Raw genomic sequence first — 14571 nt, forward strand, 5'->3', positions numbered from 1 at the left:
TTATCGGGCAATACAATTTATATCTGGGCTACCTAATTCTTGTAGTATAAAAAATAAAATAATATTTTTTGTAAACGCTCTAATAAGAAAGAAAGAGCCTGTAATATCTAGGTATTTCTTACATATGATTAAGTAACATTACTAATATTCTATTTGATTATTTGATGACAACGTAGGTAAGAGACGATGGTATGATCAATCAACAATACCTATAAAAAATACATTGCAAGATGTCTAGCCCATTTGGAATTATTTCTTAACTTTCTTTGTACAACATGTTTATAAATACAACGAGCGAGATTTCCTTGCAAATGATGTTTTCAACAAAGAAGTGGAATGCATTGTTGATTATTAGCATTATGTCCTTTACCGTCAATGTAATCCTTCCTATGCAACAGGGAATCCAATGTTCGGTTGGTTGCAAACAAATGATAAACAATATCCTAGGTGGCATTTAAGATCTATGCATAAGGAAGGCACTGAAAATAAAGCCTAGGATTTGTGTACATGCTATTGAAATGGTTGTCGGCAATAGAGTTCTTCGATTGGAAAGAGGAAAACATAAATAATTAGAGCTATGAGGAATGAAGTGGGATTTTTGAAAGAATGTATGAGAAGTCCCTCCTTCTAATGATGCTGACATGAATTTCAGTTTTAAGATTGAAAATTTAAGTTCCGGTAGTTGTCTATGATTTTTTTGATGTTTTATATTTATTTTAAAAATTGGAATAACATAGAAATAATAATTTTGTATAGGCACTCTAATAAGAAAGAAATTTCTTATAAAATTGATGTCTTGCAAGCAGGACATTCTAATCCCTCTTGATAATATAGAGACTTGAATTGATGACCAACCAGACCCTAAAAGATGGTGAGCAAACCTTAAAACATATACAAAATAATTTTAATATTTTTGCACTACTTTTATTCACTTTATAGAACTCTAATCTTTTTTTTTTCTATTGGACACACAACTAACACAAAATATCATGGATTTACATGACAAATTGAATTTAGAAGAAAGTCAAAAGAAAGAAAAATGATGAATTAGCTCAAAGGTCTAATATTTGTTTCTAAAACATATCAATAGTTCTCTAATAATATATTTTCAATTTTAATGATGTTTTAGTATATATAGAAAGAGAGTACTAAATATGCAATAGATATTTATTAAGAAAGTGGTTGAGGATTAGTCATTTTTTCTTCAAATTAAAATAAAGAATTAAAAGTATGTCATATTAAATTTAATCATTTTTATATATAAAATATATTTTGCTATTTATTATTTAGGAATTAAAAAAGCTAAAATATTCTATTTAAGATCCATACCATAAGATTTTGTCTAAATATTTGATGAAGATGAGATTCACACTCTATAAAGAGTTTTGACTAAAAAATTAAAAAAAAATAAAAACTAAGTTTTTAAACCTTTTTAAAGTGACTTTCATGAATTAAATTGTGCCCATTCCTAATTAATTTTCTATCAAATTCCTGAATAAGAAAAACTTCAAATTAGTGTGACCAAGTGTAAATAGAGACACCAACAAAGAAATCAAATAGTTGTATAAGAAATAAGAATTTTTTTTTGTTTAATGAGAATATTACATACTAGTGAGAGGAAAATCCATGCAAGTTACTATGCAGGGTTAGACGCATAAGATAAGGTGGATCCAACGGCTTTTGCTAAAACCAAACAAGCTGTCAAAAGCCTGGATAAATTTTAAACAGCTTTGGCTCGATTACAACAGCATAATTCAACGTACATAAGGAAATAAAAAGAGTTCTAAAATGCCTTGTCCATAAACGTATTTATCCATTCCGAATCTGTCGATTCCATGAACATCCAAACCCTTCTTATATACAGAAAAATCTGTCACAACAGCTAATCTTGAATAATAAAAAGAGGAATTGTCTCCTCCTTGACAATAAGACAATAGCAATTGCTAATGGATCTTCCACCACAAAATAGTACAGCCACCTTTCAAAATTTTCATTGCAGGGTTTGCGCGGAATGGTCATTTAAATCCGAGCCAAGCGGCCAACTGTGAAGGATTGAAAATATGAGGTATGTGGATGTCATCAGAGAGGAGGAAATTGGCAGTGAGAGTAGAATAAAGAGCCTCCTTTTCTCTGGAAGCTTCGTGTCCTCTGAGCTTCTTCTTCGGCCGAGGGGTGTAATTTTCCCAGGGTATCGTGTCCGAATCCTCCGTTGGCCATGGCTTCCCCAGCAATGTCCCGCCAGAAAGGTACTCACTGGCCAGAAAGCAAGCCAGCCGCCAGTTAACCGCTTTGGCTGGTGAGGACGGCAATCTGGGCGGAGGGATCTTGTATGCGTTGGAGGCGTTTGCGACGGAATTGGACTCCACCGGCGGCGATCGGCTTGTCCTGACAGATCCGTGCCTCTTGGAAGAGGTGAAATTTGAATTTCTGTTATTATTTATAACATGCTCTGTGTTCTTTTGTAGCTTCATCTTCTTGGACCTTATGCCTCTTCGCATGTCGTCTTCCACAGAGGGTTTTCTTATTCTACAGTCTGCCAGATCCGTTAGCTGCTCTTGCGGGTGAAGCTTGGGCCAGTACATGTAATTGTCCATGGGCAAATCCAGGACTAAAATCAGGGCTCTACAGCATTCGAACACAGGATGTTGCAGATTGGCGGATCTTGTTTCATAGTTCCAGCCGAGGACTAATATATTTAGGCAAAATGGGCTTTCTTTACGCGTACTACTCCAAAATGTCGGTTGTGGTTCAGTGAGAATATTTTCTTAAAAGTCCTTTATAGCCCCACCCGGTATTTATTACATGGAAACGACAAAAATAAAGAAAAGCCGTCCAACTAATGGCAAAACAACCCAACTTCCCTTTTTTAAATATAAAACTCCTCTTTTGTAATTTGTCGTAGGTAGATGACCCCAGTCTGGATTCGTGTATAAAGACACCATCTGTCAATATGTACTGCTATCAAAAAGTGGATTCTTTTAGCAAATGTAGGTTTTGTGAAAGAGGTAAAATAGTAACCCATTGTTTGAATCATAATATTTGAACTGTATTTTAATTATAAGTTTTTATGTGTTGAAATAGACTGGTAAATTTTGTTTTTAATTTTTTTTTACAATTTAATAGATGATTTTTGTGTACACTGAATTATGAGAGTTGTGAATCTAGTTATTTATGCGAATTTGATCTACAATCTATAAGAATTAATCTACATGTGTAAAGTTTTATAAATTATATATCGAGTTGGATAATGATGAGAAAGAGGTGGGTGAGAACAACCCAAATTTTAATTTTAATTTTTTAAACAATCAATAAAATGTGTTGGTGCAAGATTGATCCCATGCTCTTAGATTGACTTAGGACAAGGAAACATAGGATAGAAGTGAAGGATAAATTTCTAGAACATGATACATGACAGTAGACTTAAGGAATTTTAGATATGTGGAAATATGTGTAGATGTATAGATAAGATGACACAAAATATGGAAAGAGTAAATAGGAATGAATAACAATATCAGAGAATGAGTTCTAACCGTTTATCACGAGTGTGTAATTTGTGAATGCCTAATTGTACTATGTCATTCAATGAAAATGGACACAAAACTAAATGATAATTTATATGGGTATGCAATTTTCATCATTTAGATTTTGCTCCCATTAAAGGTGTATGAGATCCCTAGAATGACCACAAATCTCAAAAGTGTTTCTACACACTCACAAACATGCTTGCAAAGTAAATATCTAGACATACATATATATTGAAGTTCATATAAAGAAATGGAATCCTCTAGATTTCGTCATGTAAGTCCATCCATTATCATGTGTTCTAGTGCAAAACAAGAAAAAAGGATGTATGGTGCCTTGCTCTTGGTTAGTCTCTTTCTTTTATCATTTGGTTTAATTAGTGGAAAATTTCTAAGGCTTAGAAAACTTAGGCAACATCCAACATAGTTATCAAAACTTCATTTAACTTTAACAGTGTCGTTTTATACTTAAAAATTGATCATCGTCCCTTTATTTTCCTTTTCTCCATCGGTTTCAAAACCTACATCAAAACCCAATGAGGTTCCCACACCCTTGTCAATCTCCAACAACACTTTCAAAACTGTCTAAAAGTCCCAACAAAAGTTCACTTTATTTTCATTTCAAAGCTTTAATATCCATTATCTTTTGTGTTGGTCTCAAGACTTGTTTAACAACCTATGTTGGGACTTACCTATGTCCTCACATGTCCATTAAGCGCCAACAAGATTCTCGCAACCTTTGAAGTCCTAATGAAATTTTATGTGTTTTAAAAGCTCAAGGTTAAGTTTCTTATATTGTAAGCCTTTGCATAGGGTTAAAAAATTGTTATTGGATCTAACAAGATTTTCAAAACTCTGTCGAAGCCTGAGGCAAACCTCCCAAATTTAGAAGCATTCCAATATGATGTTGAAGACATGCAACATCAAACTCAAGACAAGAGATGAATTTTTGAAACCCCTTTTAGAGCTCTACTATATCTCAAACCTTGAAAGTGTTGATTGGCTACATCAAGCTATTATTTTCAAAATTTGGCACTTGCGAAGGTTGTGAGAACCATTTGAAATCTAAACAAGTGTTATGTAAATGGGAAGGAAAAAGTTTATTGATTTTTATTGTAATTCATTTTGAAGAAATGGGTATGAGAATTGAAAAGTCCCCCATTGTTATTTATTGCAAAAAATCATAGGGTGAAGGGGTGATATTTTATGATGTGGGATTTGGAAAGCCTATGGGCTTGTTGGACACTAAATTTTTTTGAAATAAAGAATTTAATTATGAAGTTTGAGTGACATCTATTTTACTTTTAAAATTACTATCCCCATGTGCATTAATGGTTTTATGTTCTTTTAGTCTTTCAGTGTTAATTTATATTTCATATATTTTATGTTGGACCATCAAGGTCAAAATAGTATATTAACCTATGAACTTATTATTTTTTTGAAACTTAAATTCTACTTTATCAAGTATGCACACTTATATTTCTAAATTGACCATTTATTCATCATAATTTAGTTATCTGATCATTCAAGGTGATTTTATTTATTTTCCATCTTGCCTTTCCAGCTTTCTTGTTAAAAGCATACTCTTTCAAAAATGCAAAATACATCATATGGAGTTGTATCTATAAATTGAGAGGAACGTTAATAACCTAATAACAACCTCTCCAGTTGTTGGTTTGTTTGTTTCTTCTAAACGGGCAATTCACAGTCATTTATTAAAGAAAAGTGTTGCAATAATTCTATTTACCAATATAATTTTGGTGAATAAAATAGGGAAAGAAGTGAAGTGTTGGTTCATTTTATTCCTTCAGAAAATAAGAATACCTCCCCTACAATGGAGGTCACAACTTTGTAGAACTAAATTACCTACTCCTAATATTTTTATGCATGCAACTATGGAATCAAATCTATTGGAGTTATTTGTTCAATCCCACAAGTCAATGAATCACCTATAAAAAAAATACCTATCACATATGAAGATAAAAATCCATGAGTAATACTATGCAACCTTGAGAGTGAATTTATCCAAAGAGTAATCTGATATGTATATTAACCTATAAATGAATTTCATAGATAACAATGAGTGAATGGTTTGCTTTATACAAAACAAGAGAAACCTAATCTAAAATTAGTAAAATAAAATTAGCTCAAAGAACTAAATGTCGTGTATGTGAAGTGTACCTATTCCTGCAAACACAAAACACTCAATAGATCATTACAAGCATGGTTAATGAATTTAAATCAAAGAAAGATAAAACCATAACTAAGCGATCTATCGCCTCCTAGTAAATGCGAGTATGATTTTTTCTCTCAGATCTTATTATGCAAATTCCAGTGACTTGACTACACTTAGATGGAGGATTTAAATGATGAAGATGCATGATCTAGCAATGATAGCATGATTAAGCTATATGATTTCATGATTATTCTAGAAAATAGGCTAGAATGAAGATGCAATTAAGTTAAGATTTGAACATGATAACAATGCTTGAAATGATAAACTAGAAGCTAGATGCCTATAGTAACAATGCTTGAATGCAAATGAGATGAATCAAAATTAGGATGCAAATGATATCAAATTGGGACCCTTTGTGCTCCAAAATGGGGTCTATTTATAGGATTTCCCAAGGCTAGGGGTAAGGTGGCAGGAATCAATAGTCAAAATTGATCTGAAGATATCAATGGTTAAATTGGAGGTGGGTTGAGAAGAGGTTGGATGAAAGGGGACAATTGGTGGTAGGTAGGAGAAGGGGTTGGATGAAAGGGAACATTGTCATCTCCATGGTGACAAGTGTCAAGAGGCTTCTAGAAGAGGTTAGATGAAAGGGAACACTTAGTGACAAGTGTCACAAAGCTTTGCTCATGAGAGGGCAAAGTGTTCAAGGAAAGGGAACATGGTGGTTAGGCAAAACCCGAGGTTAGATGGAGTGGGTTAGGTTTAGGAGTGGTAGAAGTTAAGAGAATTTGAATTTAAAAATTCCAATAATAAGAAAAGGCTAATTAATCTCAACAACTCATGAATTTGATTTGTTTTAATTAATTAGGGGATTAGAATAAATGATTTTGATGGAGGGAATTAATTAATCAAAGGGGATTATTGAAATGAACCTATTAAGTAAATCCTTAGATGTATTAATAAGTAGATGAAAGGGGAAATTTAATAAAATTGTTGATGAATTCAATTAAACTGGGGAGGAGTATTAATTAAATAATTGTTTATTAAATTAATTATCTTCAAACCATTTTTAGGTGTATACACTAAATTTTGGCTCAAATAAGTGAACTTATCTATTATTAGCCTAATCCAATAAAAGATAAAAAGCACCTAAGTTTAGCTTAAGTGATAAATTTATGAAAGGACCCAATTAACTAAATAATTAGATAATGTCCTAATTACTCAAAAAAAATCCATCTCATCAATAGGGAACTCACATCATTCCATTAGTCATGGGTCAATATACAAACTTTCCTATAGGATTACATAATCATTTTCCAAAGTTCACTAGAGAGAATTCACATGATGTTGAGAGTCACATTCTCATATTCATAGTTGCATGTACAATTTTGAGACTCACCAAAGAAGATGTATTTGTGAATAATTTGGCTGAAAGTTTTCTTGGACATATTGCACTTTGGTTTTAGCACTTGAAAGGTGGGTGCATTATGAATTGGCATGACCTAAAAGTATGATTTCTTGTAGGGTTCAAATCAATGGCTAATATAAATGAACTTTTAACTCAATTCTTCCAAATTTGGAAGAAATTGGATGATCCTATAAGGAAGTTTGTAGAATGGTTCAACTTGTTGGTAAATAAGAATCCTAGAAAAGAATAACCTAAAGAAGAAAATAACCTAAGTAGTTTCCTTCTTGAATTACAAGGTCTAGTCACCCCCAGCCCACATGATACCAAATGGCATGTCATGCTAGCATTATAAGTGACACTAAAATATTTATCGTGCAATACAATTTATATCTAGGCTACCTAATTCTTGTAGTATAAAAAATAAAATATTTTTTTTTGTAAACACTCTAATAAGAAAGAAAGAGCCTATAATATCTAGGTATTGTTCAAGTACCCCAATCCCTTTTTAAGAAATGAAAGACTTAAACTTGATTAGATGACCAACTCCACCTTTAAAAATCATGAGCACACTAATTGAACTGTGTTCATTATAACATATACAAAATAATTTTACGTTTTTAATCAGTTTTAGGTTTTTAATAATATATTTGTGAGAAATTAAATTTAAAAGAAAATTTAATTAAATAAAAATGATAAATGACCTCAAACATAATAAAACACATTAATAGTTCTTTTAATTTTCATTTAATTTTAAAGATGATTTAAAATATTAAAATATAATATTTAAATTAAATTTTACTTTAAATGGAATATTTAAATTTAATAATTTTTAATAAATATAATAATTAATTATATTTATATACAGAGAGAGAGAGAGAGAGAGAGAGAGAGAGAGAGAGAGAGAGAGAGAGAGAGAGAGAGAGAGAGAGAGAGAGAGAGAGAGAGAGAGAGAGGGGGGGGGGGGTGGGTTTATGAGTTGTATAAAATTTAGTCATATTTATATAAAAAAACTAAAATTTATTATTGTTTTCTTTAAGAAACCAACTTTGTGTTTAAACCTTAAAACAATTATTTCTATTGAATCATATAAAATTTCTCAATGTAACATATATCTAGAAAAATACATGGATAATGATTTATACCCACTTTATCTAATTCACTATTCTCCTATACAAGCAAACTTGTTAACTATAAAACCTATAGACATAATGATTTGGGCTATTAAAATAAAGATGACAACCTACACAAACATAGTTACTTAAATACTTATAAGGAAATATGCTTAATTCAAGTTAAAAAATCAAAAAATAATTATAAAGAGAGTTGCTCACCATTATTTATTAGAGCACCAAAATTAATCAACAAACATTATACTTTCCTGTAACATTTAATATCTAAATTTTATCATACATATCCATGAACAAATGCTACAAAAAGAGAACATTGATTGGAAAACTTTTAAATTTATTTTAAAGTATAAACAATTGTGAATGATGTTTTTGATAAAGATAAACAAGTTTTATAGTGACCTGAAACCCAAAGTATCACAGACCAAGGCCAACAGCCAACCAGACAATAAAAATAAGAAAAACAAGGGACAAACCCCACATAGACCAAAATACAGAAAACCAAAACAACAGAGCCAAAAAATAGGGCAAAGCACTCAACTAAGAGAGTTCACTAAATCTATATTTTTCTGAATACTCCTCTTATTAATTTTCTCCAAATCCTTCATGATGAATCTAGAGGTTTCCTGATCCTAGCTCTAGCTTCTGGTTCTAGTGCAAGGACCTGAGCTATTATTCCCACTAGTAGCACTCTATCAACCCTTTGAGGCAACATTTTCTGCTTTTCCCCCAAGGGAGGGTCACTAGTGATGGATTTGGTTCTATATTTAGTCATCATGAAATTAATTTTTCCCAAATTATCAACACTATTGTTCATCGCCTGCCTACTGATTTCTACCAAATTGTTCAGGTTTTCCTTGATTTCACTCACATACTCTTCCAGCTTCTCAATTTTGCACTCATGGACAACCTTCATGGTTTCAACATCCTGAGAAATCTTCTAGATCATGCTCATGATCTTTTCAGTTCTACTGGGCCCAGGGGATTCTGTGAAAGTCTCAATAACTCCCTTTATACCATCTTTCAGGGATCCAATTTCCATTTTGACCCACTTCTAGCAGTTCTCCTAACTTCTACTAGCCTCAAAAAGAAGATTTCCCGACACCCTCTCCTTCTTATTCTCGCCTTTATTTTCCTTATTCACAAACCCTTGTTTCTTATCATCCACATTCATGGGGATTTCCAACCTAATCTCATGGTCCGAGAATTTTGACCCACTAGATTTGGTTAATTTTGTTTTCTTTTTGGTGGGGGGCTCCAGGTCTTGAATTTTCTTGCTGCTAGATTTTTACTTACTTGTCGCCCACCTTGGAGGATTGATTTTTTTGCTACTGTTAGTTCTCGGGGTCACCATAAGCTTCCCCTCTTTCTTTGGTCTATACTCAGGGTCCTTTGTATCCTTGATATCAGGACAAACCATGGCAGTAACACTGTCATCGTCATCCATCTTCCTGTCAGAAACAAGCTACACATCAAGGTTAGAGGAGGAAATGTGGGTTTTATCCTTGGGGGAGGGTTTCACTTCATGAGCTTGGGCATAATCCATAATCAACAAGATAAGCCCTTTATGAATCACAGGGTTATCCTAGTTTTCAAAATGTCTAACCAAACTATTCTCCAAGGACGAAACCAAATAGAAGGGGATAGAAATAATTCTACCATGCTTAAAATGATTTAAGGTATTAAAATGATGCGATAAAATGCTAGCATATCTACCATCCATGGTGATGTACCTCATGATGATTTCTTCCATATCAACCTAGAGGGAAATCAACTCTTTCCTATTATAGCTACTGTCTGCCATTTTTGTAACACTATGTTGTTCCTTTTCCTTATCATAAAAGGCAGCAATAGCCTCCTCACTCGACTTCCTATCTCTATATAATTTCTTGCCTTTCATATTCAGACTAGTAACAGTGGCAATCATGGTTTCATCGACTTGAAACTCCACACCAAAGGAAGTCATCACACTCTTATTCCAACCTTTCACAAAGCTATCCATAACAATGGCAAAATTACCATGCAGTGTCTCCAAAAAGGGGACCATCCCACCTTCAGAATTTTTCTCCCAAACCTCCTTATTCTTCTGCCACTTATTATAGGTTGTGGGTTTAAACCTATTCTTTTCCCCTCCCATTCTGTAGCTCGAGCAAATCAGACAACAACTTTCCAGGAAAACCAGGAGGAAACCAAACCAGAAATAGCGCAAACTGAAAGTTCTAAAACTTTTTAAAGTGGTAATAATTTGAAATACCACCCCAACAGCTCCCATCCCATCATAATCATTCATTATTAATTTCATTGGAAAGGCCAAATATCTCGACATCAATTCTTGCCAGGTCACACAGAGTTTTTGAGAAAGTTTCCTTTTCTCTCTAACATTTAACCACCACGTTCTCCACTGCCAAGTTGGCCAAATGATTTGTTGGTTTATTTTTTTCCTAGAAAATGTGTGAGATCTTGAAATCCTCCAGGCCAACAATCATTTCAAGGAAGTCCTTTATTAAGTTTGAAATAGTCCAGCTAGGCACCGTACATCCCTTAATGCAATTGACAATGTTAAGCGAGTCACTTTCCACCCAGACCCGTCTGAACCCCTCCTTGCTCACCATGTTTAGACCTATGTAGGTGATTTTGGCCATTGCAAAGACTAGCAAACCCAAATGGTTCCTCACCACATCCCCACAGCCAGCTGCCCAAGGATTTTCTTTGGCTGCCCTGTCGATATTAATTTTCATCCACTCCGGAAGGGGCAGATTCCATGAGACATTCTCTCTGCTATGTGTAGACTTATTAATTGTTAATGATGTTATTCAATTGAGTCATTTTTTTATCTTATTTTTTGATCGATAAAAGGCCAAAGCCGAAAAAAATTATTAATTAAAGAAAATGATTACAAGCTCCATTCAATGTGGGCACCGGTAGGAAAGAATGGAGGAAGAAAACCTCTTATCTCTCCCATATCCCATAGGATCAGAATATAATGATACCTAAAAACATGAAAGAGAAATAGATAAAATGGACCCTAGGAAATCCCATCCGGTCAGAGCTATATGACTGAGAGATATCAATCTAGAAATCTAGAAGTTCAGGAAGAGTTGCTTCAGCCTAAAAATGATAACTGCTTCGCCTATATTAGCCAGAGTCACCTCCTCAGAAGAAGGTTACAAATAATCTGTAAAAGATCTTTCGACCAAGATTAGTGTCACAGAAAACAATACAGAGCTTGAATAAGAGAGCTATGAAAGGAAAATCCCTGAATGAGGAATGAAGCACCGAAAACCTAAAACCTCAAGGGGAGGGCTCTGCAAGGCTAATCGTGACCAAACCTGCATAAAAACCACTAGGATAATCCTACAACTAGCACTTAACGAGAATTTAGCCCAGAAAAACTTCACAAAAAGTAGTGCAAACCTTCATAATACATCCTCAAAGCTAAAGACCTAGCACCGATTTAAAGGAAGAAGCTCACATAATCACCATAGAAGCTTACAATAGCAAATAAGGACAATCACCTTACTAAATCATTCCATAACTATTCAAAAGAAGGCCAATCTCTTCTTGGATAGAACTAGACAGAAACCACAATACAATTATATAAGAAATTTTCCTAGTTCAACCCCATCTCTAGAAAAATTGATACACACACACACACACACACACACACACACACACACATATCTATATATATATATATATATATCTATATTTATACATATATATATATATATACATATCTATAATACAAAATCAATTTAAATTTAAATTTATCAACTTGTTAAAAGCTTAGAAAGAGCAGAAACAAGCTATCACACATCAAGGCCATCAAATTATCTAGGATAAGAAAATTACTGCAAAAAGCAATAATCTTAATCAGAACTATGTTCAGAAAAATAAGTCCAACTTTCGAGGGAACATCCTAAGTAAAGGAAAAGAAGTAGAACTATAGTTTCGAGCAAAATAACTACCTTTACAGTCATATGTTTGGAAAAAGTCTTAATTAGTCTAAGACAAAAACAAACTATAAGCACATAAGAGACTGAAAGAGGTAGGAGGCTTGATACAAAGACGAGCTCCTCTAACTAGCCTGACCTTTCCAACCTTCTTCTGTGGGGCCTTTTCACTAGAGCTGGCTGGTAAATTGGTAGGGGGGAAAGCAGGGGAAGGAGGAATTGCCACATCGTCCGGAACCGCTACTATATTCTCAGCTTCTAGATAGTTAGCAAACCATCTGTTGCACCTCGGATTGTTAGCCTGTAGTAGCCACGTAAGGAAGAAGAGATTCCTCCACCTGATGGGGTTATAGGCTTCGTGTGCTATTGGGTCCTCTATTGACAAAATTGGGTATCTTGGCACTAGATTATTCATCTTGATGAGAATAGCATAGTCATGAGGCTTTAGAGTAATGAGCTCTTCGTCGATATTGACCGCCACCCTCTCTAGTTCACCAAGCAGTTCCTTCTTAAAGAAATTTTTACAGAGTTTCATAACCACATTCCTATCATTCTCAAAATGCATGGCCACTGCCAAGAACATTGCAGCAATGTCTGAATTGGCTCTAGTGCAGTCTTCATTCATAATATAATCATTCCCAAGGGTTCAGATGGACCAAGATGCCTTTCAATCTCTCCTCCTTATCTTCTCCTATGAAAGCCATTTTCCACTTGACCCCTATTAGTCTTAGTGGCGTATCCATTAGAACTTTTTTTAAAACTTATAAGCCATAACCCAAGCAAAACAAACTAAAATAGAGCTAGAGTTAAATGTATCGAGAAATACATCTCATCTTACCATAGAGGGACGATAGATACTGATGGGTGGCAGAGATTAGAGGGTCAAGATATGATGAAAGTAATCTCCACGATCATAGTAATTTTTACCGCCACCTTTACACAAACAAACTATTAAGCAATTGCTTGCAAAACATAGAAAGGGAGTCGCATCAACATCATAAGAATTCCATCTAGGAGGTACTAATAGAGGGAAGTTTCTGACAAGAAATATCCCGTAAAAGGAATCGACTACCTTCTAATTAATGGCTAAAAAGCCCTAGATAAATATGAGCTAAATCGATGCTAAAAATAGAAAAATAATGTAGATAAAGATAACTCTTAAAGCACCATAATCTTTTATTCCTATTAATATACACTATTTCTATATGAATATTAATACATATATATATAATTGTATACATGCATGTCTATATATATATGCATATCCATATATACATATATATATTAATAGAAATAAAATCTTATAGAGCCCTTAAGAGATGATCTTTAGAAGATGAATGAAATTAAGCTTTCCACACCATAGAGCCGGAAGCCCCTCCTAAGTAAATATTTGCCCATCAGCTCCAACATTAACTAATTCATCCGCTTTGGAGTTTATAGAAATAAAGTTGACTCTTGAGGCACCGTAATCTCTTATTCCTATTAGTATACACTATATCTATATGATTATTAATACATATACATCCACACACACACACACACACACACACACACACACACACATATAATTAATTGTATCTAAATCTGTATATATATATATATATATATATATATATATATATATATATATATATATATATATATATATATATATATATATATATATATATAATTAAATGTATACATGGATGTCTATATATATATATATGCATATCCATATATACATATGCATACTAATAGAAATAAAATATCAAGAGGCTCTTGGAGATGATCTTAACAAGCAATTAAGCTTTCTATCTAAAAGACCATAGAGCCGAAAAATAAAATCTGAGAGCTTGGAGATAGGCTTAATAAATTTTTTGATCTAGGGTTAGCCCCTCCTAAATGATGATCTACCCATCAGCTCCAACATTAACTAATTCATCTTCTCTGGACTTTCCTTCTCTATATATATGGTTGAGGGTCATTTTCTTGAAATCTTTAAGGAGACCAAGAGCTCTAGATAAGAGTGCATTCGGCTTTCAATCAGTCAGAGAACCTTTCCTAAGGCCATTGATAATAATGGCTGAGTCTCCTTCAATGGCCAGTTTGCGAATACCTCTATTTTGACAAAGAAGGAGACCAAATTAGGGCTAAGATTTCAGCCTTGTTGTTGGATTCAAACCCTATGGGTTTTGCTACCCTATCCAATTTCATTTCACCCTCATCATGCAGACAACATCCAATGCCTGTAGGACCAAGATTCCCACAGGAAGAACCATCGAATTTTAGTTTAAACCAACCCTTTTTAGGGGCTCGCCACTTGTAGGCCTTTATCAACTCTTGATTGTTAGAGTTGCCAATTCCAAAAAAGGGAGAGATCCTCAAGCCAAACCACCTCCCTCTC

General features: G+C 33.6%; 1 protein-coding gene across 1 annotated transcript; it reads right to left on the minus strand.

The window, feature by feature from the left end:
- Window positions 1-1548: 1548 nt before the first annotated feature.
- LOC131030109 (uncharacterized) lies at window positions 1549-2690 on the minus strand. Its single transcript, XM_057960796.2, has one exon. It carries the CDS (start codon window positions 2592-2594, stop codon window positions 2016-2018), a length of 579 nt encoding a protein of 192 aa, XP_057816779.2. The 5' UTR covers window positions 2595-2690; the 3' UTR covers window positions 1549-2015.
- Between the last annotated feature and the right edge of the window lie 11881 nt (window positions 2691-14571).

Source organism: Cryptomeria japonica, chromosome 7, assembly GCF_030272615.1.
Source record: "Cryptomeria japonica chromosome 7, Sugi_1.0, whole genome shotgun sequence".
Classification (NCBI taxonomy): Eukaryota; Viridiplantae; Streptophyta; class Pinopsida; order Cupressales; family Cupressaceae; genus Cryptomeria; species Cryptomeria japonica.